This window comes from Salvelinus alpinus, chromosome 4 (genome assembly GCF_045679555.1).
Source record: "Salvelinus alpinus chromosome 4, SLU_Salpinus.1, whole genome shotgun sequence".
Classification (NCBI taxonomy): Eukaryota; Metazoa; Chordata; class Actinopteri; order Salmoniformes; family Salmonidae; genus Salvelinus; species Salvelinus alpinus.
The window spans coordinates 98,791,108-98,815,328 of NC_092089.1; the positions used below are offsets into that span (position 1 = coordinate 98,791,108).

At 45.7% G+C, this 24,221-nt stretch overlaps 1 protein-coding gene across 3 annotated transcripts in view; it reads left to right on the forward strand.

Annotated features, from left to right (window-relative positions):
* LOC139574781 (cyclin-J-like) overlaps positions 1–24,221 on the forward strand; it is a 32,516-nt gene that overhangs the window by 2,295 nt on the left and 6,000 nt on the right. For all 3 annotated transcript variants that reach the window (XM_071399659.1, XM_071399658.1, XM_071399660.1), the window contains exon 3: positions 6,089–6,299. In XM_071399659.1, the coding sequence (XP_071255760.1) occupies positions 6,089–6,299 (211 nt within the window). The remainder of the gene's footprint in view (positions 1–6,088; positions 6,300–24,221) is intronic.

Genomic DNA, 24,221 nt, shown 5'->3' on the forward strand with positions numbered 1-24,221 from the left:
TAGGTAGGCTAGCGGTTAAGAGCGTTGGGCCAGTAACCAAAAGCTCGCTGGTTGAAATTCCCAAGCTGACGAGGTGAAAAATCTGATGATCCCCTGAGAAAGGCAGTTAACTCTAATTGCTTCTGTATGTCACTCTGGATAAGAGCTTCTGCTCAATGGCTTAAATGTAAAATGTATGGTTTCTTGTTGACATACTGTAGTCCATTGGTGAAAATGAAGATCCAAGCCAGTAGAGTGACGTGATAGCAACTCCTCAACTTCTATCTATAGCTTCTATATTCTATATAGTGTGGTTAATGTTGGCAGATGGATATAATTACATGACTGTCGTCTATGTGAGCGTGGTCTAATTTAGATTACACAGAGGGGTTGAGGCTCATTAATTGGCTGATGCAGTAATTAGGCTAACCTCCGGCTTGATGATATTTTACTGTTTGGCCATTTAATGGCAGCATCTGTCACTGGACTGCCATCCTCATAAAGGGAGCAAGAATATCATAGCTAATTTGATTCTACTTAGAAAGAACAATATGGAGTAGGGGTGTGTGTGTGTCTACACACACGTCACATGTAGGGGGAGTATTTGGATAGTAGATGGAACTGTTGCAGGCAGCTGCCCCGACTCTGGTACAATCGGGCAGTCTCCTTACAAGTCATTCACTTAGCCTAACAGTCATTTGATTTACTCGTGTCTAAATCACTGAGTTGGATGTCTGTAACCAGGGGGTGTGACGTCTGTAACCAGGGGATGTGTAGATTAGGGCCTCCCTTCTGATTTTATTCTGACCCCCCCCCCCCCCCCCCCCAACCCTTTAACCAATCTGCAGACCAAAGACAAAAAATCCCTGTAAAACAACATGGATGCTGATGTAGGTCTTTGAAAGCCAAGCGACACCCCAGACAAACTCTATCTCTAAATAATTGTAGCCCATCAGCAGGCTAGCCTGCCACCCCCCCCCCCCCCACCACCTCTGCATCGAGTCCCCTGCCTTCCACTGCATCAATTATGCTGTGGTTCCCCACAATGCCCTGCACCACTGAATCCTCAGACAGATGGACCAGAGGCAAGGCATGCAGGGGGGGGAGGGAGAAGAGAGGAGAACTCAAGTCGGGTGTTGTGTTTATGGGGGTGTCTGTATGCACGTTTTAGTACTGTTTATATTGTCCTTCAGCTGCCGATCACCCTAGTGATCACCGTTGTTTAGGTATTGTCTATATACAAACAAACTCAACAGACAATTGATGTAACTCGCAGATTAAATATGTGAGGCACACGTGTGCCATAGATTGTGATCCTCGGTACGTTGGTCATGCTGACAGGCACTACAGGGTGACTCTTCATCAATCTACAGCAAGTCAGTATCCAGTGAAGATTAGCTTTACACGTGGGCAGTGTTTTGTTATTTGGACAACCCTTAGGGAAGGGAAGTAGGCCTGCTGTCTCTGACAAACAATAGTAACCTGTATTTTTAGTATGGGTGGATGTTTTTGGTGTGCCTCTAGCAGCAAACCACAAACTGGTACAGCACTACTTAAAGAGATTAATCCACCCCTACTCAGTCTGATAATAAATAAATCCACATTTATAAAGCCCTTGTTTTTAAAAAATCTAATATTTGTCTATGTGGGGTATGAAGAAATAAAGCATTTATTGAAAAACCAAAACAACTCCTTGTTTTTCTAAGCCTGTATTAGGATCGAGACAGACTCATGAAGCATTAAAGGCTATACATCTGGGAGAGAAAGTGTTTTTATCTCTCCCCTTGTCAAATGCGTCTTTAAGCTGAAGGCTCACGTGACGCTCCTATATTCCCCTGTTCTGTGTGGTTGACTAGGAGGAGACTGGGTGCGTCCTAGGGGGCGTGTCAAAAATGGCACCAGTGCACTACCACATCCCGCCCCAAACGGACACCAAAAATGCTCTCAAAGATCTTCATTGTGACCCTGAACGAACTGGAGACAGTGTACCCGGAGGCAGCGTCCGTTGTCACTGGGGACTTTAACAAAAGTACATTTGAGAACCGTGCTCCCGAATTACTATCAACACGTTGACTGTCCAACTCGCAGAGATTCTCAATGGACCAACGCTACATGCTTTTCCGACACGGGTATAAGGCAATTTCCCGTCCTCCTTTCGGCAAATCGGAACCAGGACTCCATTTTGTTCCTCCCCGCCTACAAACAAAGACTCAAGGGAAGTTCCGGTGTTCACATCTGTACAACACTTGTCTGACTAATCAGAATCCATGAAGACTGTTTTGATCACGTGGACTGGAATATGTTACAGGTTGTCTCTGGGGATAAGATCAATTAATACACCGACTCAGTCACCGGATTCACAAAAAAATACATGGATGTTGTGATACCGTCTCAGTCACCGGATTCACAAAAAAATACATAGATGTTGTGATACCGATTTGTGTCTTTCGAAAACCATGGATTGATGGCAGCCTTGTCGGGGAAACTGAAGGAGACAGATGCTGCTTATAAACAGGGCAAGGTAACCAGGGACAATTGTATGGTTAAACAAAATCGACCTATGCAGATCGCTCAAGATGGCGAGACAAGTATAAGGACAAAGTGGGAGAGTAATTCAGTGGGTCAGATTCGAGGCGTATGTGGCAGGGACTTCTAACGATCACGGATTACAAAAAGAAAGCCAGTCACGTCGCGACACCAACACCGCCCTACCGGACAAGCTAAACACCTTTTTTCTCACGCTTCGAGCATAACGACTATTAGCTACCGAGGAGAGCCCCTGAAGACAACGAGGGCTACGTGTTTACTGTCTCCACAGAGGATGTATGTAAGTCATTCAAACATGTTAACCTTCGCAAGGATGCCGGCCCAGGGAGCATCCCTAGCAGTGCTCTCAGAGCTTGTGCAGACCCGCTAGCTGTTGTGTTTTTGGACATTTAAAATTTCGCTCTAGCGCAGTCCTTTATTCTCACTTTCTTCAAGATGTCAGCTATCATCTCTGTACCCAAGAAAGGGAAAGGAGCTGAACTGAATGACTACCGACCAGTAGCACTCACTTCTGTCATCATGAAGTGCTTTGAGGCTTGTCAAAGTCCAAGTCACCACCTCCCTCCCCGTCACTCAACCCTCTCAAATTTGCCTACCGCCTGATAGATCCATTGACGACGCAATCGCCATGGCACTGCACACTGCTTTCACCCAGCTGGACAAGAGGAATAAAAATCTGAGGATGCTGTTTATCCACTACAGCTTGGCTCTAAGTTCACTGCAAAGAGCATGGCCCTGGGACTGAACTCCTCTCTATGTAACTGGGCCCTAGACTTTTTGACGGGCTGCCCCCCAGGTGGTGAATGTAGGAAACATTACCTCTTCCACACTGCTCCTCAACACGGGGCCCCCCCCAAGGATACGTCCTCAGTCCCCTCCTGAACTCTCTGTATATCCACGACTGCCTCAGTTTCAACTCCAAGTTCGCTGACGACACGACAACAGCAGTAGGCCTAATTACCAACAGCGAAGAGACTGCCTAAAGGGAGACGCTAGGCACTCTGACGGTGTGGTGCCAGGTAAACAACCTCTTCCTCAACGTCAGCAAAACAAAGGAGCTGATTGTGGACTTTAGGAGTGGCTGCTGTGGAGACGGTCAAAAACGTCAAGTTCCTCGGCTTACACATCTCCGAGGAGCTGAAATGGTCAAAACACACGGACACCGTGGTGAAGGCACGGCAGCGACTCTTTAACCTCAGGAGGTTGTCCTGAGAGGCATTGATTGAATTGGCCTGTCCCCGAAGGCCCCTCAGTGTTCTACAGGAGCACCATCGAGAGCATACTGTTGGGCTGCATCACAGCCTGGTATGGCACCGCCACTGACCAAGGTACTACAGAGGGAGGTGCTCTCAGACGAATGCACCATTGGGTGCACACCGCCTGCCCTTCAGGACACCTACAACACCAGGTGTTGCAGGAAGGGCAAGAAGATCACCAGGGACCTCAGGGACCTGAGCCACTGCCTGTTCTTCCCGCTTCCATCTCTCAGACACGTGCAGTACAGGAACATCATGGCTAAAACTGACTGGCCAATAGAGCACTTGGCTCCAGAGTGGTGCAGCGGTCTAAGGCACTGCATCTCAGTGCTTGAAGCGTCACTACAGACACCCTGGTTTGAATCATGCTGTATCACAACCGGCCGTGATTGGGAGTCCAATAGTGTGGCGCACAATTGGCTCAGCGTTGTCCAGGCTTGGCCGGTGCAGGCCATCATTGTAAATAAGTATTTGTTCTTAAATGACTTGCCTAGTTAAAGGTAATAATTAAAACCAGTTTCTACCAGACGGTCAGGCTGCTGAATAGCCACCACTTGTCAGCTACCAGCCCCCTTTGAACCCCCCCCCCTTTCCCAAACAGACTTCAACCCTGCCCCCACCCTAATGGATATTTATCATGCTGAATAGCCACCACTACTTCCTGTCCCCCTCCCCTTAACCACCATGGGGAACCCTGTACCCCTCTCACTCCCCTTCCTGACCTAAATTGAAATGTAGAATTGGGTTCTATATGGAAATGTACTGTGTAGGTATAGATGGTAGCCATGTCTGACAACTATCTACAGTGCCTTTGGAAAATTTGCTATGCGACTTGAAATTTACATCAGGTGCATCCTGCTTTCATTGGTCATCCTTGATATGTTTCTACAACTTGATTGGAGTCCACCTCTGGTAAATTTAATTGATTGTACATGATTTGGAAAGGCACACACCTGTCTATATAAAGCCCCACAGTTGAGAGTGCATGTTGGAGCAAAAACCAAGCCCTGAGGTCGAAGGAAATGTCTGTATAGTTCTGAGACAGGATTATGTCGAGGCACAGATCTGGGGAAGGGTACCAAAACATTTCTGCAGCATTGAAGTTCCCCAAGAACACAATGGCCTCCATCATTCTAAAATGGAGCATGTTTGGAATCCCCCAAATTCTTCCTGGAGAGCTGGCCTTCCAGCTAAACTGAGCAATCGGGGTAGAAGGGCCTTGGTCATGGAGGTGACCAAGAAACCAATGGTCACTCTGATAGAGCTCCAGAGTTCCTCTGTGGAGATGGTTGTCCTTCTGGAAGGTTCTCCCATCTCAGCATCACTCCACCAATCTGGCTGTTATGGTAGAGTGGCCAGACGAGAGCCACTTCTCAGTAAAAGGCACATGACAGCCCGCTTGGCGTTTGCCAAAAGGCACCTAAAGGATTCTCAGATCCATGAAAAACAAGATTCTCTGGTCTGATGAAACCAAGATTTGAAGTCTTTGGTCTGAATGCCAAGTGTCACGTCTGGAGGAAACCTGGCACCATCCCTACTGTGGTGCATGGTGGTGGCAGCATCATGCCGTTGGGATGTTTTTCAGCGGCAGGGACTGGGAGACTAGTCAGGATCGAGGCAAAGATGAACTGAGTGAGATCCTTGATGAAAACCTGCTCCAGATCGCTCAGGACCTCAGACTGGTGCAAAGGTTCACCTTCCAACATGACAATGACCCTAAGCATACAGCCAAGACAATGCAGCAGTGGCTTCCGGACAAGTCTCTGAATGTCCTAGAGTGGCCCAGACAGAGCCCGGTTTTGAAACTGATCGAACATCTCTGGAGAGACTTGAAAATAGCTTTGCAGCGACACTCCCCATCCAACCTGACAGAGCTTGAGAGGATCTGCAGTGAAGAATGGAAGAAACTCCCCAAATATAGGTGTGCCAAGCTTGTAGCGTCTCACCCAAGAAGACTCGAGGGTGTAATCACAGCTAATGGTGCTTCAGCAAAGTACTGAGTAAAGAGTCTGAATACTTATGTGATATTTATTTAGTTTTTTTGTCATTATGGGGTATTGTGTGTGGGGGACAAGATTGAGTGGGGGACGATTGAATAAATTTTAGAGGAAGGTTGTAACGTAACAAAATGTGGAACAAGTCAAGGGGTCTGAAATACTTTTCGAACGCACTGTATGTTTGTGCGTTAACCTATTATATTTATTCTTACACTCCACATTGTTTCTCTTCCCTCTACCTTTTCCTTCCCTTCTCTCCATCTTCCTTCTCCTTTCCTTCCCTCCATCTTTCTCATCCTCTCCCTCTAGGAGTTGAAGCTGCCTGTGTACCGGGCCCACTCCCCTCAGATAGGGATGCGTCGGTACTTTGCGGACCTGCTGGCCATACTGTCGAACCGCTACCAGCTGTGTCCTACAGCCAGACACCTCTCTGTCTACCTACTGGACCTGTTCATGGACCACTACGATGTAGCCGTCAAACAGCTCTACGTCATCGCTCTGTCCTGCCTGCTCCTCGCCAGTAAGTACCATGTGTGTTTACAGAATAAAGGCTCTGCCAGTTTCCTGCAGCTGACACAGTGGAATTACACAGCAAGTTAATGATGTTCCAACAACTGTCATGAATGGTTATAAGATATGTTATAACTGTTATTACACACAGCCTAACCCTCTCAGTTCCCATCCATTACCTTTGTAATGATAATTTACTCCAGTGTCCAGATGATGGCTGGCTGGAAAGCCCTATATCATTTGTGGTGCTGTGGCTTTTCACATTGTTTAGGTAGAAACCCACTCTCTGTGACTTTGTGAAGATTAGCCTGTGTCTGTACGTCTTCACGTGCACTGCTTTGATAACACGTCTGGGGAGGTTTTGCCTCGGTCTTTATTAGTTCCTGGTGGCATCTGTCAAGATCTAAATGAATGTCCTACACAGCATATGAAAGCCATTAGAGCAGGAATAAAGACACAAAGGAACCTTGGACCTGGGTTTTGTCAGATGACTGATTGTGATCTTGGAGTTGTGCTACTGTTACTACATGTAGCCTAGTTTGTGTAGGAGTAGTTGCTATAAGTGAGTCTGTGTGGTGATTTTAACGGCTTGTCTGAACATCAACACAGCATCATGGGTAATTACACTAATGATGCTGTCAAACTGTGAGTCTGGGACGGGGCCCGCTCACTGGGGAGACGTGTGTGTGTGAGGCTTTTTTTTTTTTTAGGGGGGGGGTGCTCGTACAGTTCACTGGAACACTAAATGAAAAGATGAAAACGTATCGGCCAAAAACCCTGTTAGAGGATTCTCTGACTTGACTAATTAAGGAATCTTTTGATTGTGTCTTTCAGTGAGAGAACAGTCAGACCCTTCTCTTAGCTGTCTCCCTCCCACCCGCTAGGTTCCTCTAGCCGTCAGCTCTGTGATTTGATGAAGGCTTTGAAAGGGCTGTTTGATTCAAGGTTGTCCTGGTTGGGTTTTGCTGTTTAATCTCCTGAGATGCTGGAATCTGGCCTAGTTCTTGAACTGGACTTCTCTGTCTGGTTTGTTGTTCACTACTCAGGTTCCCCTGAGTTTCAGGTCTGATGCCCACTCTGCTCTGCTTGTTCTGTGTCCCAAAAATGGCACCCTATTCACTATATAGTGCACTACTGGCTAAAAGTAGTGTACTAACTAGGGAATAGGGTTGCCGTTTGGTACTCAGACTTTGACAGGCACACATTGTCTTTGTTAAAATTCTACGGGCTTCCGCGCTGGGTTAATCAATCACTGCCTCCATTGTGCCTCAACAGTCAGAACTTAATCCTGTTAGCCTATTGGTAATATCTCTGCTCTCTGGGGGGGCTCTCTGCTCTCTGGGGGGCTCTCTGCTCTCTGGGGGGCTCTCTGCTCTCTGGGGGGCTCTCTGCTCTCTGGGGGGCTCTCTGCTCTCTGGGGGGCTCTCGCTCTGCTGTCTGGGGGCTCTCTCTTCAAACTCTCTCCCTGTGTTTGAACTATGTCGATTTGTGAGAAGAAGGAAATGGAGTGTCAGAACTTCTTCATCCCAGGCAGTCACAGGGACATGAGACCTATTGTTCAAAGTCTGTCTACACATTTAGCATCCTTTCATCAAAGCCTTTTTCCTAAAGGAATACCCTTCCTAGTGTCCCATTTCAATGGTGCTCGTAGATGCCAGGACTCCAGACACCCCTTGAGCTCTGGTCAAAAGTAGTGCACTATATTCGGGACTAGGGTTCAAAAGTAGTGCACTGTATTCGGGACTAGGGTTCAAAAGTAGTGCACTGTATACGGACTAGGGTTCAAAAGTAGTGCACTGTATTCAGGACTAGGATTCAAAAGTAGTGCACTGTATACGGACTAGGGTTCAAAAGTAGTGCACTATATTCGGGACTAGGGTTCAAAAGTAGTGCACTATATTCGGGACTAGGGTTCAAAAGTAGTGCACTATATTCGGGACTAGGATTCAAAAGTAGTGCACTGTATTCAGGACTAGGATTCAAAAGTAGTGCACTGTATACGGACTAGGGTTCAAAAGTAGTGCACTGTATTCGGACTAGGGTTCAAAAGTAGTGCACTGTATTCGGACTAGGGTTCAAAAGTAGTGCACTGTATTCGGACTAGGGTTCAAAAGTAGTGCACTGTATTCGGACTAGGGTTCAAAAGTAGTGCACTGTATTCGGGACTAGGGTTCAAAAGTAGTGCACTGTATTCGGGACTAGGGTTCAAAAGTAGTGCACTGTATTCGGGACTAGGGTTCAAAAGTAGTGCACTGTATACGGACTAGGGTTCAAAAGTAGTGCACTGTATAAGGTCCAATTTTAGGATGTACACACATGGACTATGGTCCCATACCCAGTGACTTCAAGATGACTCTTCCTGGCATCCCTCTCTGAAGTCAGGACACTCTGCTCTGCATAGCAGGTATTTCGCATCACTAATGACATACACAAAGAGTCTATCTCTCTCTCAATTCAATTTAATGGCTTTATTGGCATGGTAAACATACGTTAACATTGCCTAAGCAAGTGTAGTAGATAATAAACAAATGTGGGATAAAAATGAACAGTGAACATTGCTCACAAGTTCCAAAATAATAGAGATTTCAAATGTCATATGTCAAAATATTGTGTTGTAACAATGTGCAAATGGTTAAAGTACAAAAGGTAAAATAAATAAACATAAATATTGGTTATATTTACAGTGGGGTTTGTTCTTCACTGGTTGCCCTTTTCTTGTAGCAGCAGATCACAAATCTTGCTGTGATGGCACACTGGTATTTCACCCAATAGACATTGGAGTTTATCAAAATCGGTTTGTTTTCAAATTCTTTGTGGATCTGTGTAATCTGAGGGAAATGTGTCTCTAATATGGTCATACATTTGGCAGGAGGTTAGGAAGTGCAGCTGAGTTTCCACGTCATTTTGTGGGCAGTGTTTACACAGCCTGTCTTCTCTTAAGAGCCAGGTCTGCCTACGGCGGCCTTTCTCAATAGCAAGGCTATGCTCACTGAGTCTGTACATAGTCAAAGATTTCCTTAATTTTGGGTCAGTCACAGTGGTCAGGTATTCGGCCACTGTGCACTCTCCGTTTAGGGCCAAATAGCATTCGAGTTTGATCAGTTTTTTTGTAAATTCTTTCCAATGTGTCAAGTAATTATCTTTTTGTTTTCTCATGATTTGATTGGGTCTAATTGTGTTGCTGTCTTGTGGCTCTGTTTGTGTTTGTGAACAGAGCCCCAGGACCAGCTTGTTTAGGGGACTCTTCCCCAGGTAAATTTCTCTGTAGGTGATGGCTTTGTTTTGGAAGGTTTGGGAATCGCTTCTATTTAGGTGGTTGTAGAATTTAACGTCTCTTTACTGGATTTTGATCATTAGCGGTGATCGGCCTAATTCTGCTCTGCATGCATTATTTGGTGTTTTACGTTGTACATGGAGGATATTTTTGTGGAGTTCTGCCTGCAGAGCCTCAATTTGGTGCTTTTACCATTTTTGTGAGTTTTTGGTTGGTGAGCGGACCCCAGGCCTCACAATCATAAAGGGCAATGGGTTCTATAACTGATTTCAAGTATTTCTAGACAGATCCTAAGTGGTATGTTGAACTTGATGTTCTGTTTGATGGCATAGAAGGCACTTGCCTTGTCTCTCAGCTCATTCACAGCTTTGTGGAAGTTAACTGTGGCGCTGATGTTTAGGCCAAGATATGTATAGTTTTTTTGTCTGCTCTAGGGCAACGGTGTCTAGATGGAATTTGTATTTGTCGTCCTGGCAACTAGACCTTTATTTATTTTTTTGGAACACCATTTTTTTGTATTACTGAGATTTACTGTCAGGGCCCAGGTCTGACAAAATCTGTGCAGAAGATCTAGGTGCTGCTGTAGGCCCTCCTTGGTTGGGGACAGATCTAGGTGCTACTGTAGGCCCTCCTTGGTTGGGGACAGATCTAGGTGCTGCTGTAAACCCTCCTTGGTTGGGGACAGATCTAGGTGCTGCTGTAAGCCCTCCTTGGTTGGGGACAGATCTAGGTGCTGCTGTAGGCCCTCCTTGGTTGGGGACAGATCTAGGTGCTGCTGTAGGCCCTCCTTGGTTGGGGACAGATCTAGGTGCTGCTGTAGGCCCTCCTTGGTTGGGGACAGATCTAGGTGCTGCTGTAAGCACTCCTTGGTTGCGGACAGATCTAGGTGCTGCTGTAAGCCCTCCTTGGTTGGGGACAGATCTAGGTGCTGCTGTAGGCCCTCCTTGGTTGGGGACAGATCTAGGTGCTGCTGTAAGCCCTCCTTGGTTGGGGACAGACACATCAAACCATCAGCAAACAGACATTTTGACTTCAGGTTCTAGTCGGTTGAGGCCGGGTGCTGTAGACTGTTCTAGTGCCCTCGCCAAATTGTTGATATACATTGTATGTTGAAGAGGGTGGGGCTTAAGCTGCATCCCAGTCTCACCTCACAGCCCTGTGGAAAGAAATGTGTGTGTTGCCAATTTTAACTGCAGACTTGTTTGTTTACATGGATTTTATGTTGTATGTTTGTTCCTCTAACACCACTTTCCATCAATTTGTATGTCAGACCCTCATGATAAATCAACAAAGCATGAGAAGACTTTGCCTTTTTGTTTTGGTTTGTTTGTCAATTATGGTGTGCAGGGTGAATATGTGGTCTGTCGTATGGTACTTTGGTTAAAAAGGCCAATTTTGACTTTTGCTCAGTACAATTGAGGAATTGAACTAGTCTGCTGTTAATGATAGTGCAGAGGATTTTCCCACGGTTGCTGTTGACGCATATCCCACGGTAGTTATTGGGGTCAAATTAGGCTCCACTTTTGTGGATTGGGTTGATCAGTCCTTGGTTCCAAATATTGGGGTAGATGCCAGAGCTAAGGATGATGTTAAGGAGTTTTAGTATAGCCAATTGGAGGTTTGTGGTCTGTATATTTTATCATTTCATTGAGGATGCCATCAACACCACAGGCCTTTTTTGGGTTGGAGGGTTTGTATTTTGTCCTGTAGTTCATTCAATGTAATTGGAGAATCCAGTGTGTTCTGGTTTTTAATAGTTGATTTGTATTTGATCATGTATATATTTTTTGCTGTTTGTTATCGAGCCAAAAAGATTGGAGAAGTGTTTTACCCATACATCTGTTTTAGGAAAGAACTCTTTGGTGTTTGTTTTAGTGTTTTCCAATTGCATTGAGCTGATTTCTGACGTGCTGTTCTTTTTCTGTAGTGTATTGTTTTAGTGATTCACCCTAGGCTCAGGTTTTCTGGGTCTGTTTGTTTGGTTGGATAGTTTTCTCAATTTCTTTATTAGGTTTTTGCTTTCTTCATCGAACCATTTTGTCATTGTTAATTTCCTTCAGTGTTCTGTTTGAATTTTTTTGTTTTGATAGGGAAGCTGAGAGGTCAAACATACTGTTTAGGTTTTCTACTGCCAAGTTGACACCTTGACTATTACAGTGGAAATTATGTCCAGGAAGTTGTCTAAAGGATTGAATTAGTTGCCTAATTGTTTTTTTGGTAGGTTTCCACACTACTTTCCTTCCATCTATAGAATTTCTTAATATTACTCAGTTCCTTTGGCTTTGATGCCTCATGATTTGAGCATAGCTCTGTTCAAGTAGAGTGGGATTTTGCTGTGATCTGATAGGGGTGTCAGTGGGCTGACTGAATGCTCTGAGAGACTTTGGGTTGAGGTCAGTGATAAAGTAGTCTACAGTACTACTGCCAAGAGATGAGCTATTGGTGTACCTACCAATAGCTGTATTATTCTGTGTCTCCCATGCTGCTGTCCTGTTACATGGAGCCTAGTAGCAGTAACCACGTAGTATGCTGCTGGTGCATTGGTTGAATGGGTTCAGTGGGTGGGTTTGAATGTTTTGTAGTGGTTGTGTGTGTTGCATTGTGTGTACCGGCTGTGGATGACCTGCAATAGTGTGGCTAACGATTTGTGTTAGAGAGAAGGGGCTTTAAAAAGAGCAACCCCCCCTCCCCAATCCACCCCACAGACACTGCGGCAGGCCTGCCTGGAGGCCCGGGGTGGGGAGGGAGAGGGCCACCTGCCATATGCTCCCTGAGTCAGGCCCAAACAAAAGCCCGTCAACAGGAGCCCTGGCCCAGGGTGGGGGAGGGGTGCAGAGACATGGGTGGAGGTTGTGTTTTCGTGTGTGCATTTGTGTGTTTTTGTGACTGACTGCAAGAGAGGTTGATGTGTAGAGGCTTCCGCTTAGTATCTTATCTGACTAGAACTCCATTCCCAGATGTATTTTAGTTTATCAGATAAACCAGACATGAGATCACAACACATCACTGAATCATTAGCCATTATAGTGTTCCTGCTAGGAGTGTTTCAGATGGAGTTATCCTCCACCATAGCCCCACTGCTAGGAGTGTTTCCTCTATCTCACTCACCTTGTCAGGACCCAGGCAAGCACAACCAGTCCCGAGACTGGGCTGGGGCCCCTAAAGCACCTCTACCCCCCCCCCCCCCTTTCACCTCCACCCCTGGGGGGGTTCAGAAACGAGCTGAGCGGTGCTTCAAAGAGATGTCGACCGCCGATGTTAAGCAGGGAGGAAGGGGGGGGTTCCATGTTTGAACTGGACCACTCGATATGTAGATTAACAGGGGGTCCCCCATCTCCTCCCCTCTCTCCCTATACCTCTCTCGGTCTGTCTCTCTGATGCTTGGATTGAATTCTCTTAGAATTACAATCATGTTCTGATAATTAAAGGAATTCTAAGTCAATGGTAAAATTGTTCTGATCTAGGACAGTTATTTCGTCAAATGCTGCTTTATTCCCTACAGAAAAAAAAGTTTTTTAAAGTGTAGGCTAGTTCATTATCAAATTCGATTTGTCACATACGCTGAATAAAATAGGTGTAGAACTTACAGTGAAATGCTTACTTACAAGCCCTTAACCAACAATGCAGTTAATAAAAATAAGTGTTAAAGTATTTGCTAAAATAAACTGAAGTAAAAAAAATTAAATTAAAGAGCAACAATAAAATAACAGTAACGAGGCTAAATACAGGCGGTACCGGTATAGAGTCAATGTGTGGGGGCACCGGTTAGTCGAGGTAATATGTACATGTAAGTAACTAACTATGCATAGATAATAAACAGAGTAGCAGCAGTGTAAAAATGGGGTTGGGAGTGGTCAATGCAAATAGTCTGGGTAGCCATTTGATTAGCTGTTCAGGAGTCTTATGGCTTGGGGGTAGAAGCTGTTAATGCTTTTGGACCTTTACTTAGCGCTCTGGGACTGCTTGCCGTGCGGTAGTCGAGAGGGCCTTCCTCTGACACCGCCTGGTTTAGATGTCCTGGATGGCAGCAAGATTGGCCCCAGTGATGTACTGGGCCGTACGCACGACCCTCTGTAGTACCTTGCGGTCGGAGGCTGAGCAGTTGCCATACCAGGCGGTGATGCAACCAGTCAGGATGCTCTCGATGGTGCAGCTGTGGAATTTTTTTGAGGATCTGAGGACCCATGCCAAATCTTTTCAGCCTTCTGAGGGGGAATAGGCTTTTCCGTGCCCTCTTCATGACTGTCTTGGTGTGTTTGGACCATTCTAGTTTGTTGTTGATGTGGACACCAAGAAACTTGAAGCTCTCAACCTGCTCCACTACAGCCCTGTCGACGAGTCCTGTCTGTAGTCCACAATCATCTCCTTTGTCTTGATCACGTTGAGGGAGAGGTTGTTATCCTGACACCACACTGCCAGGTCTCTGACCTCCTCCTTATAGGCTGTCTCATCTGTCGGTGATCAGGCCTACCACTGTTGTGTCGTCAGCAAACTTAATGATGGTGTTGGAGTCGTGTTTGGCCATGCAGTCATGGGTGAACAGGGAGTACAGGAGGGGACTGAGCACGCACCCCAGAGGGGCCCCCGTGTTGAGGATCAGTGTGGCAGATGTGTTACCACCTGGGGGTGGCCCGTCAGGAAGTCCAGGATCCAGTTGCAGAGGGATGTGTTCAGTCCCAGGGTCCTTAGCTTAGTGATGAGCTTTGAGGGCATTATGGTGTTGAACACTGAGCCATAGTCAATGAACAGCATTGACTGAATGAACAGCAATATTTTAATGCCGTTGATTAATTATTGAATGACTTTTGTAATTAAACTTTTATTTAACTAGGCAAGTCAATTAACAAATTCTTATTTTCAATGACGGCCTAGGAACAGTGGGTTAACTGCCTTGTTCAGTGGCAGAACGACAGATTTTTACCTTGTCAGCTCGGGGATTCGATCTAGCAACCTTTCGGTTACTGGCCCAATGTTCTAACCACTAGGGTTCCTGCCGCCCCAGGAGAATATCGTTCTGGTTCTATAGATGTATTTAGTTTCTTACACAAATACCAGGGTAGGACTGAAACATCATAATGCCATTTAGGTTATTGATTAGTGTTTTGCTTTAGGGGGGGGGAGTCTTCCTCGCCCCGAAAGTGTTCCACACCCCTAGGCAGGATACGATGAGACCCCTCCCCAGACGGCAGAGGGCCAAGGATTCTTCCTGGTCACCCAAGCGTTAGGCTCTAGAGGTCAGAGGTCAGAATGGGTCTACATTGTGTGAACCGGTGGTACCTAGAGGACAGACGGACTCACTCATTGGGGTGGCGTTGTGAGGGGGGGGGTTGTGGCGGAGCTGTGGCCAATTTCATCAAAGAAAGACGAGCCGGCAAATTTTAAAGGAGTTTAAAGAGAGGAGAGAATTCCTTCAGAGCCGATGACAGAGAGAGACTGACACAGACCGAGAGAGAGTTATACAGTGCCTTCAAAGTATTCACACCCCTTGACTTTTCCACATTTTGTTGTTAAAGCCTGATTTTTAAATTGCAATTGTTTTTCGCTGGCCTACACGTAATACCCCATAATGTCAAAGTGGAATGTATTTTATTTATTTTTTCACTTGAAATTTTTCTTATTTATTAGAAATCTTTACTAATAAAAAAAATGAAAAGCTGAAATGTCTTGAGTCAATAAGTATTAAACATGGCAAGCCTAAATAAGTTCAGGAGTTAACATTTACTCAATAAGTTGCATGGACTCACCCTGTGTGTAATAGTGTTAGTGTTTTTAATGATTTGAGTGACTACCTCATCTCTGTACCCCACATATTTAGTTATCTGTAAGGTCCCTCAGTCGAGCAGTTAATATCAAACACAGATTCAACCACAAAGACCAGGGAGGTTTTCCAATGCCTTCGTGGCTGCATCATGTTATTGGTATGCTTATTTTTATTTATTTATTTATTTCACCTTTATTTAACCAGGTAGGCTAGTTGAGAACAAGTTCTCATTTACAACTGCGACCTGGCCAAGATAAAGCAAAGCAGTTCGACACATATAACAACACAGTTACACATGGAGTAAAACAAACATACAGTAGAAAAATAAGTCTATATACAATGTGAGCAAATGAGGTGAGATGGAAGGTGAAGGCAATAAATAGGCCTGGGGGCGAAGTAAATACAATATAGCAATTAAAACACTGGAATGGTAGATTTGACAGTAGATGAGTGTGCAAAGTAGAAATACTGGGGTGCAAAGGAGCAAAATAAATAAATACAGTAGGGGAAGAGGTAGTTGTTTGGGCTATGTACAGGTGCAGTGATCTGTGAGCTGCTCTGACAGCTGGTGCTTAAAGCTAGTGAGGGAGATAAGTGTTTCCAGTTTCAGAGATTTTTGTAGTTCGTTCCAATCAATGTCAGCAGAGAACTGGAAGGAGAGGCGGCCAAAGGAGTAATTGGCTTTGGGGGTGACAAGTGAGACATACCTGCTAGAACGCGTGCTACGGGTGGGTGCTGCTATGTAAAAATTTACTGGAGTTTTTCAGGATATTAAAACAACTGAATGGAGCTAAGCACAGGTGAACTCCTAGAGGAAAATCTGGTTCACTCTGCCTTCTACCAGACACTGGGAGATGAATTCACCGTTCAGCAAGACAATAACCTGAAACACAAGGCCAAATCTACACTGGAGTTGCTTACAAAGAGGGTGAATGTTCCTGAGTGGCAGAGTTAGATTTCCAAGTAAATTTAAGTAAAAAACTATGGTAGATAGGTGTGGAAAGGTCTTAGAGACCCAGAAAGACTCGCACCTTTGGAAGCAATTACAGCTGTTTCTACAAAGTATTCACTCAGGTGTGTGAATACTTACATAAATTAGATATTTCTGTAATTTTGAATCAAATGTTTTATTTTTTTTATACGTTTTCACTTTGTCATTATGAGGTACTGTATGTAGATGGGTGAGAGGGAAAAAATATATTTATCCATTTTGAATTCTGGCTGTAACGCAACAAAATGTGGAATAAATCAAGGGGATATGAATTATTTTTGAAGGCAGTGAATCTATTAGGCTTGTGAAAGGGGGTTGGTGGATGTTGTAGTTTTGATTTATTGTTACTGTCTCTGGCTGTAGTAGTGTGTTCTTGTTAGATTGAATCATCTACGTCTAGTTTATAGGCTAGCAGTGCTAAAATAGTATTTCCCCTTCACATGAACTCCTTCAGAAGACTGAGGAGAGGTGATTGTTTTAATGAAGAGTGCAGTGACCGGATGTAGCAGTGTGGTCATTCATAGACATCAATACAGTCCGTCTGTGGGTGAGGTAGAGAGGAACACCGTTACGGTCGTCTCCTCTGTGACTTTAGTGAAGACCGTAAGGGTAGTCTCCTTTCCTCTCAGTGGAACATAAGTGATGGCTGCAACAGTAGTTTGTTTTCTTCATCCCTCTAACTCTAGTGAAGAGTATTCTCAGGTTTCTAAACTCCTTCAGCAGTAGTCTAATACCCCCAGCAGGTTCTCAGGTTTCTAAACTCCTTCAGCAGTAGTCTAATACCTCCAGCAGGTTCTCAGGTTTCTAAACTCCTTCAGCAGTAGTCTAATACCCCCAGCAGGTTCTCTGGTTTATACACTCCTTCAGCAGTAGTCTAATACCTCCAGCAGGTTCTCAGGTTTCTAAACTCCTTCAGCAGTAGTCTAATACCCCCAGCAGGTTCTCTGGTTTATACACTCCTTCAGCAGTAGTCTAATACCCCCAGCAGGTTCTCAGGTTTCTACACTCCTTCAGCAGTAGTCTAATACCCCCCAGCAGGTTCTCTGGTTTGTACACTCCTTCAGCAGTAGTCTAATACCCCCAGCAGGTTCTCTGGTTTATACACTCCTTCAGCAGTAGTCTAATACCCCCAGCAGGTTCTCAGGTTTCTACACTCCTTCAACAGTAGTCTAATACCCCCCAGCAGGTTCTCTGGTTTATACACTCATTCAGCAGTAGTCTAATACCTCCAGCAGGTTCTCTGGTTTATACACTCCTTCAGCAGTAGTCTAATACCCCCCCAGCAGGTTCTCAGGTTTCTACACTCCTTCAGCAGTAGTCTAATACCCCCCAGCAGGTTCTCTGGTTTATACACTCCTACAGCAGTAGTCTAACCCCCCCAGCAGGTTCTCAGGTTTCTACACTCCTTCAGCAGTAGTCTAATACCCCCAGCAGGTTCTCAGGTTTCTACACTCCTACAGCAGTAGTCTAATACCCCCAGCAGGTTCTCAGGTTTATACACTCCTTCAGCAGTAGTCCAATACCCCCAGCAGGTTCTCAGGTTTATACACTCCTTCAGCAGTAGTCTAATCCCCCCCCAGCAGGTTCTCAGGTTTATACACTCCTTCAGCAGTAGTCTAACCCCCCCCCCCCCCCCCAGCAGGTTCTCAGGTTTATACACTCCTTCAGCAGTAGTCTAATACCCCCCCCCCCAGCAGGTTCTCAGGTTTATACACTCCTTCAACAGTAGTCTAATACCCCCAGCAGGTTCTCAGGTTTATACACTCCTTCAACAGTAGTCTAATACCCCCAGCAGGTTCTCTGGTTTATACACTCCTTCAGCAGTAGTCTAATACCCCCAGCAGGTTCTCTGGTTTATACACTCCTTCAGCAGTAGTCTAACCCCCCCCCCCCCCAGCAGGTTCTCAGGTTTCTACACTCCTTCAGCAGTAGTTTAACCCCCCCCCCCCAGCAGGTTCTCAGGTTTCTACACTCCTTCAGCAGTAGTCTAACCCCCCCCCCCCCAGCAGGTTCTCAGGTTTATACACTCCTTCAGCAGTAGTCTAATACCCCCAGCCGGTTCTCAGGTTTCTAACCTCCTCCAGCAGTAGTCTAATCCCCCCAGCAGGTTCTCAGGTTTCTACACTCCTTCAGCAGTAGTCTAATACCCCCAGCAGGTTCTCAGGTTTCTACACTCCTTCAGCAGTAGTCTAATACCCCCCAGCAGGTTCTCTGGTTTATACACTCCTTCAGCAGTAGTCTAATACCCCCAGCAGGTTCTCAGGTTTATACACTCCTTCAGCAGTAGTCTAACCCCCCCCCCCCCCAGCAGGTTCTCAGGTTTCTACACTCCTTCAGCAGCAGTCTAACCCCCCCCCCCCAGCAGGTTCTCAGGTTTCTACACTCCTTCAGCAGTAGTCTAATACCCCCAGCAGGTTCTCTGGTTTATACACTCCTTCAGCAGTAGTCTAATACCCCCAGCAGGTTCTCAGGTTTCTACACTCCTACAGCAGTAGTCTAATACCCCCAGCAGGTTCTCTGGTTTATACACTCCTTCAGCAGTAGTCTAATACCCCCGGCAGGTTCTCAGGTTTATACACTCCTTCAGCAGTAGTCTAATACCCCCGGCAGGTTCTCAGGTTTCTACACTCCTTCAGCAGTAGTCTAATACCCCCCAGCAGGTTCTCTGGTTTATACACTCCTTCAGCAGTAGTCTAATACCCCCAGCAGGTCCTCAGGTTTATACACTCCTTCAGCAGTAGTCTAATACCCCCGGCAGGTTCTCAGGTTTATACACTCCTACAGCAGTAGTCTAATACCCCCGGCAGGTTCTCAGGTTTATACACTCCTACAGCAGTAGTCTAATACCCCCGGCAGGTTCTCAGGTTTATACACTCCTTCAGCAGTAGTCTAATCCCCCCCAGCAGGTTCTCTGGTTTATACACTCCTTCAGCAGTAGTCTAACCCCCCCCCCCCCCCAGCAGGTTCTCAGGTTTCTAACCCCCTCCAGCAGCACACCTGGGAAGAGAGAGGACTTGCTACATCCTGCTGTTCGTACCTTTTAACCCCTCTCTGAGTGCGCTCTACTGCCTCATCACACACGTCCACAGGGCCGACTCGCAGCCCTCTGGAAGGCAGTACTCATGAGGGCTGTATCTCTCGATGAGACGGTAAAGGAGAGGAGACCTATAGTTTCAGAAGTGGACAGGCATGCACTTTGCTCATCAAAGGAAGCATTGACTCCAACCGTAAGCTGAGGAATGAACTCATTTATCTCTCACACACCTGCATACAGCTCATAGGTTAGTCACTGTGTTAATCTTGTTGACATGAAACGGGACAGGTTGTGAAAAAAAGCCTGAGTTCTACCTCCTTTCAGAAATGGAGTTTCAGCTTGAATAGGTTTTGTGTATCACTTGTTTTTAATAATAACACGCACAATCAACAGCTAATACAAGTAGTAAACCAAAGAGCCATCATTGAAGATAATGAGAAGACTGACAGCACAATGTCCCGACCAGTCCCCTAACCCCACCAGGATGAAAAGAGGGTTTTGAAGAGATGCTGATGGCTGTTTATGGCTGCGCCTATGGACACTGGAGTCCAGCAGACAGACTAGACTACTGGCCTATACGATGTGATGGTGAATGGGAAAGTGTAGACTGACACTGGGTCTAGGCTGGAGTGGGCTGGCCCTATGCTAAAGCAGCTGGAGTGGGCTGGCCCTATGCTAAAGCAGCTGGAGTGGGCTGGGCTGGCCCTATGCTAAAGCAGCTGGAGTGGGCTGGGTGGGAGTGGACAGAACAGCAGTTATTGTTTCCTGTTCTGGTTGTGAGACGCCATTACAGCCTATGTGTTAACTGCCTCCTGAGACCTGCTATAGCCTGCTGAGGTGATTGGCTCCTGGCTGGGCTCTCTGTTTCTCCTTTAAAGGGTTAATGGCAGGCTACAGCATCAGCAGTAAAACTCACACTTGAAGAGCCTATATATATCACACACACACACACACACACTCTGCTTTGGCTGGCCTTGAGACAAAGGGGAGGAAGGGAGTTAGAGGGGGGAAAGAGGGAGAGAATCTGAAGTCATATGTCTACTGTTTGCTGATGAACTGGTGCTTCTGTCCCCAACCAAGGAGGTCCTACAGCAGCACCTAGATCTGTCCCCAACCATAATGGTGTTCCTAAAAAGGTCCAGTTGCCAAGACGACAAATACAAATTCCATCTAGACACTGTTGCCATAGAGCACACAAACTATACATACCTCGGCCTTAACATCAGCGCCACAGGTAACTTCCACAAAGCTGTGAACGAGCTGAGAGACAAGGCAAGAAGGGCCTTCTCTGCCATCAAAAGGAACATAAAATTCAACATACCAATTAGGATCTGGCTAAAAATACTTGACTCAGTTATAGAACCCATTGCTCTTTATGGTTGTGAGGTCTGTGGTCCACTCACTAACCAAGAATTCACAAAATGGGACAAACATCAAATTGAGACTTAAACAACGTAAAACACCAAATAATGCATGCAGAGCAGAATTAGGCCGATCCCTGCTAATTATCAAAATCCAGAAAAGAGCCGTTAAATCTACAACCACCTAAAAGGAAGCGATTCCCAAACCTTCCATCACCTACAGAGAAATTTACCTGGGGAAGAGTCCCCTAAGCAAGCTGGTCCTGGGGCTCTGTTCACAAACAGACCCCACGGAGCCCCAGGACAGCAACACAATTAGACCCAACCAAATCATGAGAAGACAAAAAGATAATTATTTCCAATGTGTCAAGTAATTAACAAAAAAACAGTGCAAACTAGAATGATATTTGTTCCTAAACAGAGTACACCGTGACAGAATACCTGACCACTGTGACTGACCCAAATTTAAATAAAGCTTTGACTATGTACAGACTCAGTGAGTCTTCTGTGAGTGTAATGTTTACTGTACTTTTGTTTATTTAGTTCACTTGCTTTGGCAATGTTAACATGTTTCCTATGCTAATAAAGCCCTTACATTTAAATATAATTTAATTGAGAGAGTGAGCAGGAAGGGAGTTTGAGAGCGGGGAGGGAGGCAAGGAAAGACCAAGGAGTAAAGAGAGATGGAGGGAGAAAGAGAAGAGGGTGAGAGACCTAGCCAGTTTGATGGCGTAAGAACTAACACTCTTCAAGGTGGATTACACCAAACCTCCCTCCCCTTCAACTCTCCTGTCTGTCTTTGTTGCCGTGATGATAGTGCTGCGGTCAAAGCCAGTGTTGTTTTTGACCAACTGTGATATTTTGATATCCAGAAGGGTGTGTACATTTTTGTCCATAGACTGTTAATCCAAGCTGTTGGGTTTTAGGACTTCTTCAATAATACTCTAGTGGTGACTGTGGCGCGTTCCTTCAAACACTGGGGAGGGTGACTGTTTGAGCATCTCCTGTGTGGATGTGTTGGTGACCTTGTCCATTCTCTGTTTTAAACAATGTTCCATTGTGTGTCAGTAGTCTATGAATGGGCATTAATCACATTTCCTCAACATACATTTAGTCATACTTCTGTGGAGGGTAGGTTTTCTCTGCCATGAGGATGCCGTGTGCCCCCCCCCCCCGCCCCCCCACAGGTTTCCTGCTGAAACGGGTTTATAGGAGAACCCAGAGGTTTATTAGGTGTGTTAGGGAAATATGCCAGAGTAACCTGACTCCTCACCCTCCCTCCCCCCTTTTCACTGTGAGAGGGAGTGGGGGTGAGAAAGGAAGTGAAGGACTCTTTTTGGATTAAAGGCAAAATCATTGGTGCTCATTGGCCACTCAGACATGAGAGACTGTGGCCTAAGGGCTGTTGCTATGGAGAGTTCAGAGTAGAATGTCTAGAGTGGTAGTGGACACGCTGGTAGGGAAAGGGTTCTGGGAAGTAGGTTGTTGCTGGTAGTGAAAGGGTTCTGGGAAGTAGGTTGCTGCTGGTAGTGAAAGGGTTCTGGTAAGTAGGTTGCTGCTGGTAGTGAAAGGGTTCTGGTAAGTAGGTTGCTGCTGGTAGTGAAAGGGTTCTGGGAAGTAGGTTACTGCCGGTAGTGAAAGGGTTCTGGTAAGTAGGTTGCTGCTGGTAGTGAAAGGGTTCTGGTAAGTAGGTTGCTGCCGGTAGTGAAAGGGTTCTGGTAAGTAGGTTGCTGCCGGTAGTGAAAGGGTTCTGGTAAGTAGGTTGCTGCCGGTAGTGAAAGGGTTCTGGTAAGTAGGTTACTGCCGGTAGTGAAAGGGTTCTGGTAAGTAGGTTACTGCTGGTAGTGAAAGGGTTCTGGTAAGTAGGTTGCTGCTGGTAGTGAAAGGGTTCTGGTAAGTAGGTTGCTGCCGTTAGTGAAAGGGTTCTGGTTAGTAGGTTGCTGCTGGTAGGGAAAGGGTTCTGGTAAGTAGGTTGCTGCTGGTAGTGAAAGGGTTCTGGTAAGTAGGTTGCTCTGGTAGTGAAAGGGTTCTGGTAAGTAGGTTGCTTAGTGAAAGGGTTCTGGTAAGTAGGTTGCTGCTGGTAGGGAAAGGGTTCTGGTAAGTAGGTTGCTGCCGGTAGTGAAAGGGTTCTGGTAGTGAAAGGGTTCTGGTAAGTAGGTTACTGCTGGTAAGTAGGTTGCTGCTGGTAGGGAAAGGGTTCTGGTAAGTAGGTTGCTGCCGGTAGTGAAAGGGTTCTGGTAAGTAGGTTGCTGCTGGTAGGGAAAGGGTTCTGGTAAGTAGGTTGCTGCTGGTAGGGAAAGGGTTCTGGTAAGTAGGTTGCTGCCGGTAGGGAAAGGGTTCTGGTAAGTAGGTTGCTGCTGGTAGGGAAAGGGTTCTGGTAAGTAGGTTGCTGCTGGTAGGGAAAGGGTTCTGGTAAGTAGGTTGCTGCTGGTAGGGAAAGGGTTCTGGTAAGTAGGTTGCTGCTGGTAGTGGTGATAAGGATATTGCTGTAGTTACTGGCTTCTGGAGGGGATGAGGGATCAGACGGGGGCAGATTAAAGGCTTTATTTTCAAATAAATCAGTATTTTTGTTATTCTACTACAACGCCAAATCAAGTCCCCCACATCCTAAAAAGACTGACAATAATGATGAGATCAAGGAAAACAGGATTATTATTATAAATAAATAAAATCAGACAATTCGAACAGTGTAAACAACACTCAACAAATGATAAATAATACCAGAGGCTGGTCTAACGAGGAAAGTGTGACGCCTTTATTACAGCATAACAAAGATTAACAGCCGAATTTGTGAAATAGTTTATCCGACATGTGGTTGCGTGAGACTTGGTGCTCACAGAACCAGTGGACTATTAATCAAACAGGCAACAGGATCTGTCGTATTTCTGGAGATATGGATGATTTAATAAAGTCAGGCACATTTTAACAGTTAGGCTATTGATTCTAGAATTAAGTTGGGGTTTCTTCAGTTCTCACTTTTCTTAGACAATAGGACAAAGGCTGTTTTCTCATCTCATTCTGCTGCATTGTTCTCAACACCAATATGCTGGTTAACTTTGCTATTATGCACTTCGCAACATGGTCTAGGAAAAAGCACCAATTCAACAGCGCGCTGATGTGTTTTACAAACTAGGACCGCGACCACAATCCAATGCGGGATTAGGTGCATTTGTTATAAAATAATATTTTTTATTAGTGTTGCACCATTGTTCTTATACATATACCATATGTCTTAGACTGATGGACTGTTCCATCCCCACGGCCTCCACAATGGATCAGTCCACTCAGACAGGAGCCAATCAGACAGGTGTCTTGTACATCATGATATTTTTTGTTGCTACTGCTCGACTAAAGAAATATCTGTCGACCAAACAATGGACCAGTCCACTAAAGGGGGTCAGCTAAAAGGCTTTTCTATAGTCTGCCTTCTAACCTCTCTCTGTCCCTCTCTCTCTCTCTCTCTCTCTCTCTCTCTGTCCCCCTCTCTCTCTCTCTCTCTGTCCCTCTCTCT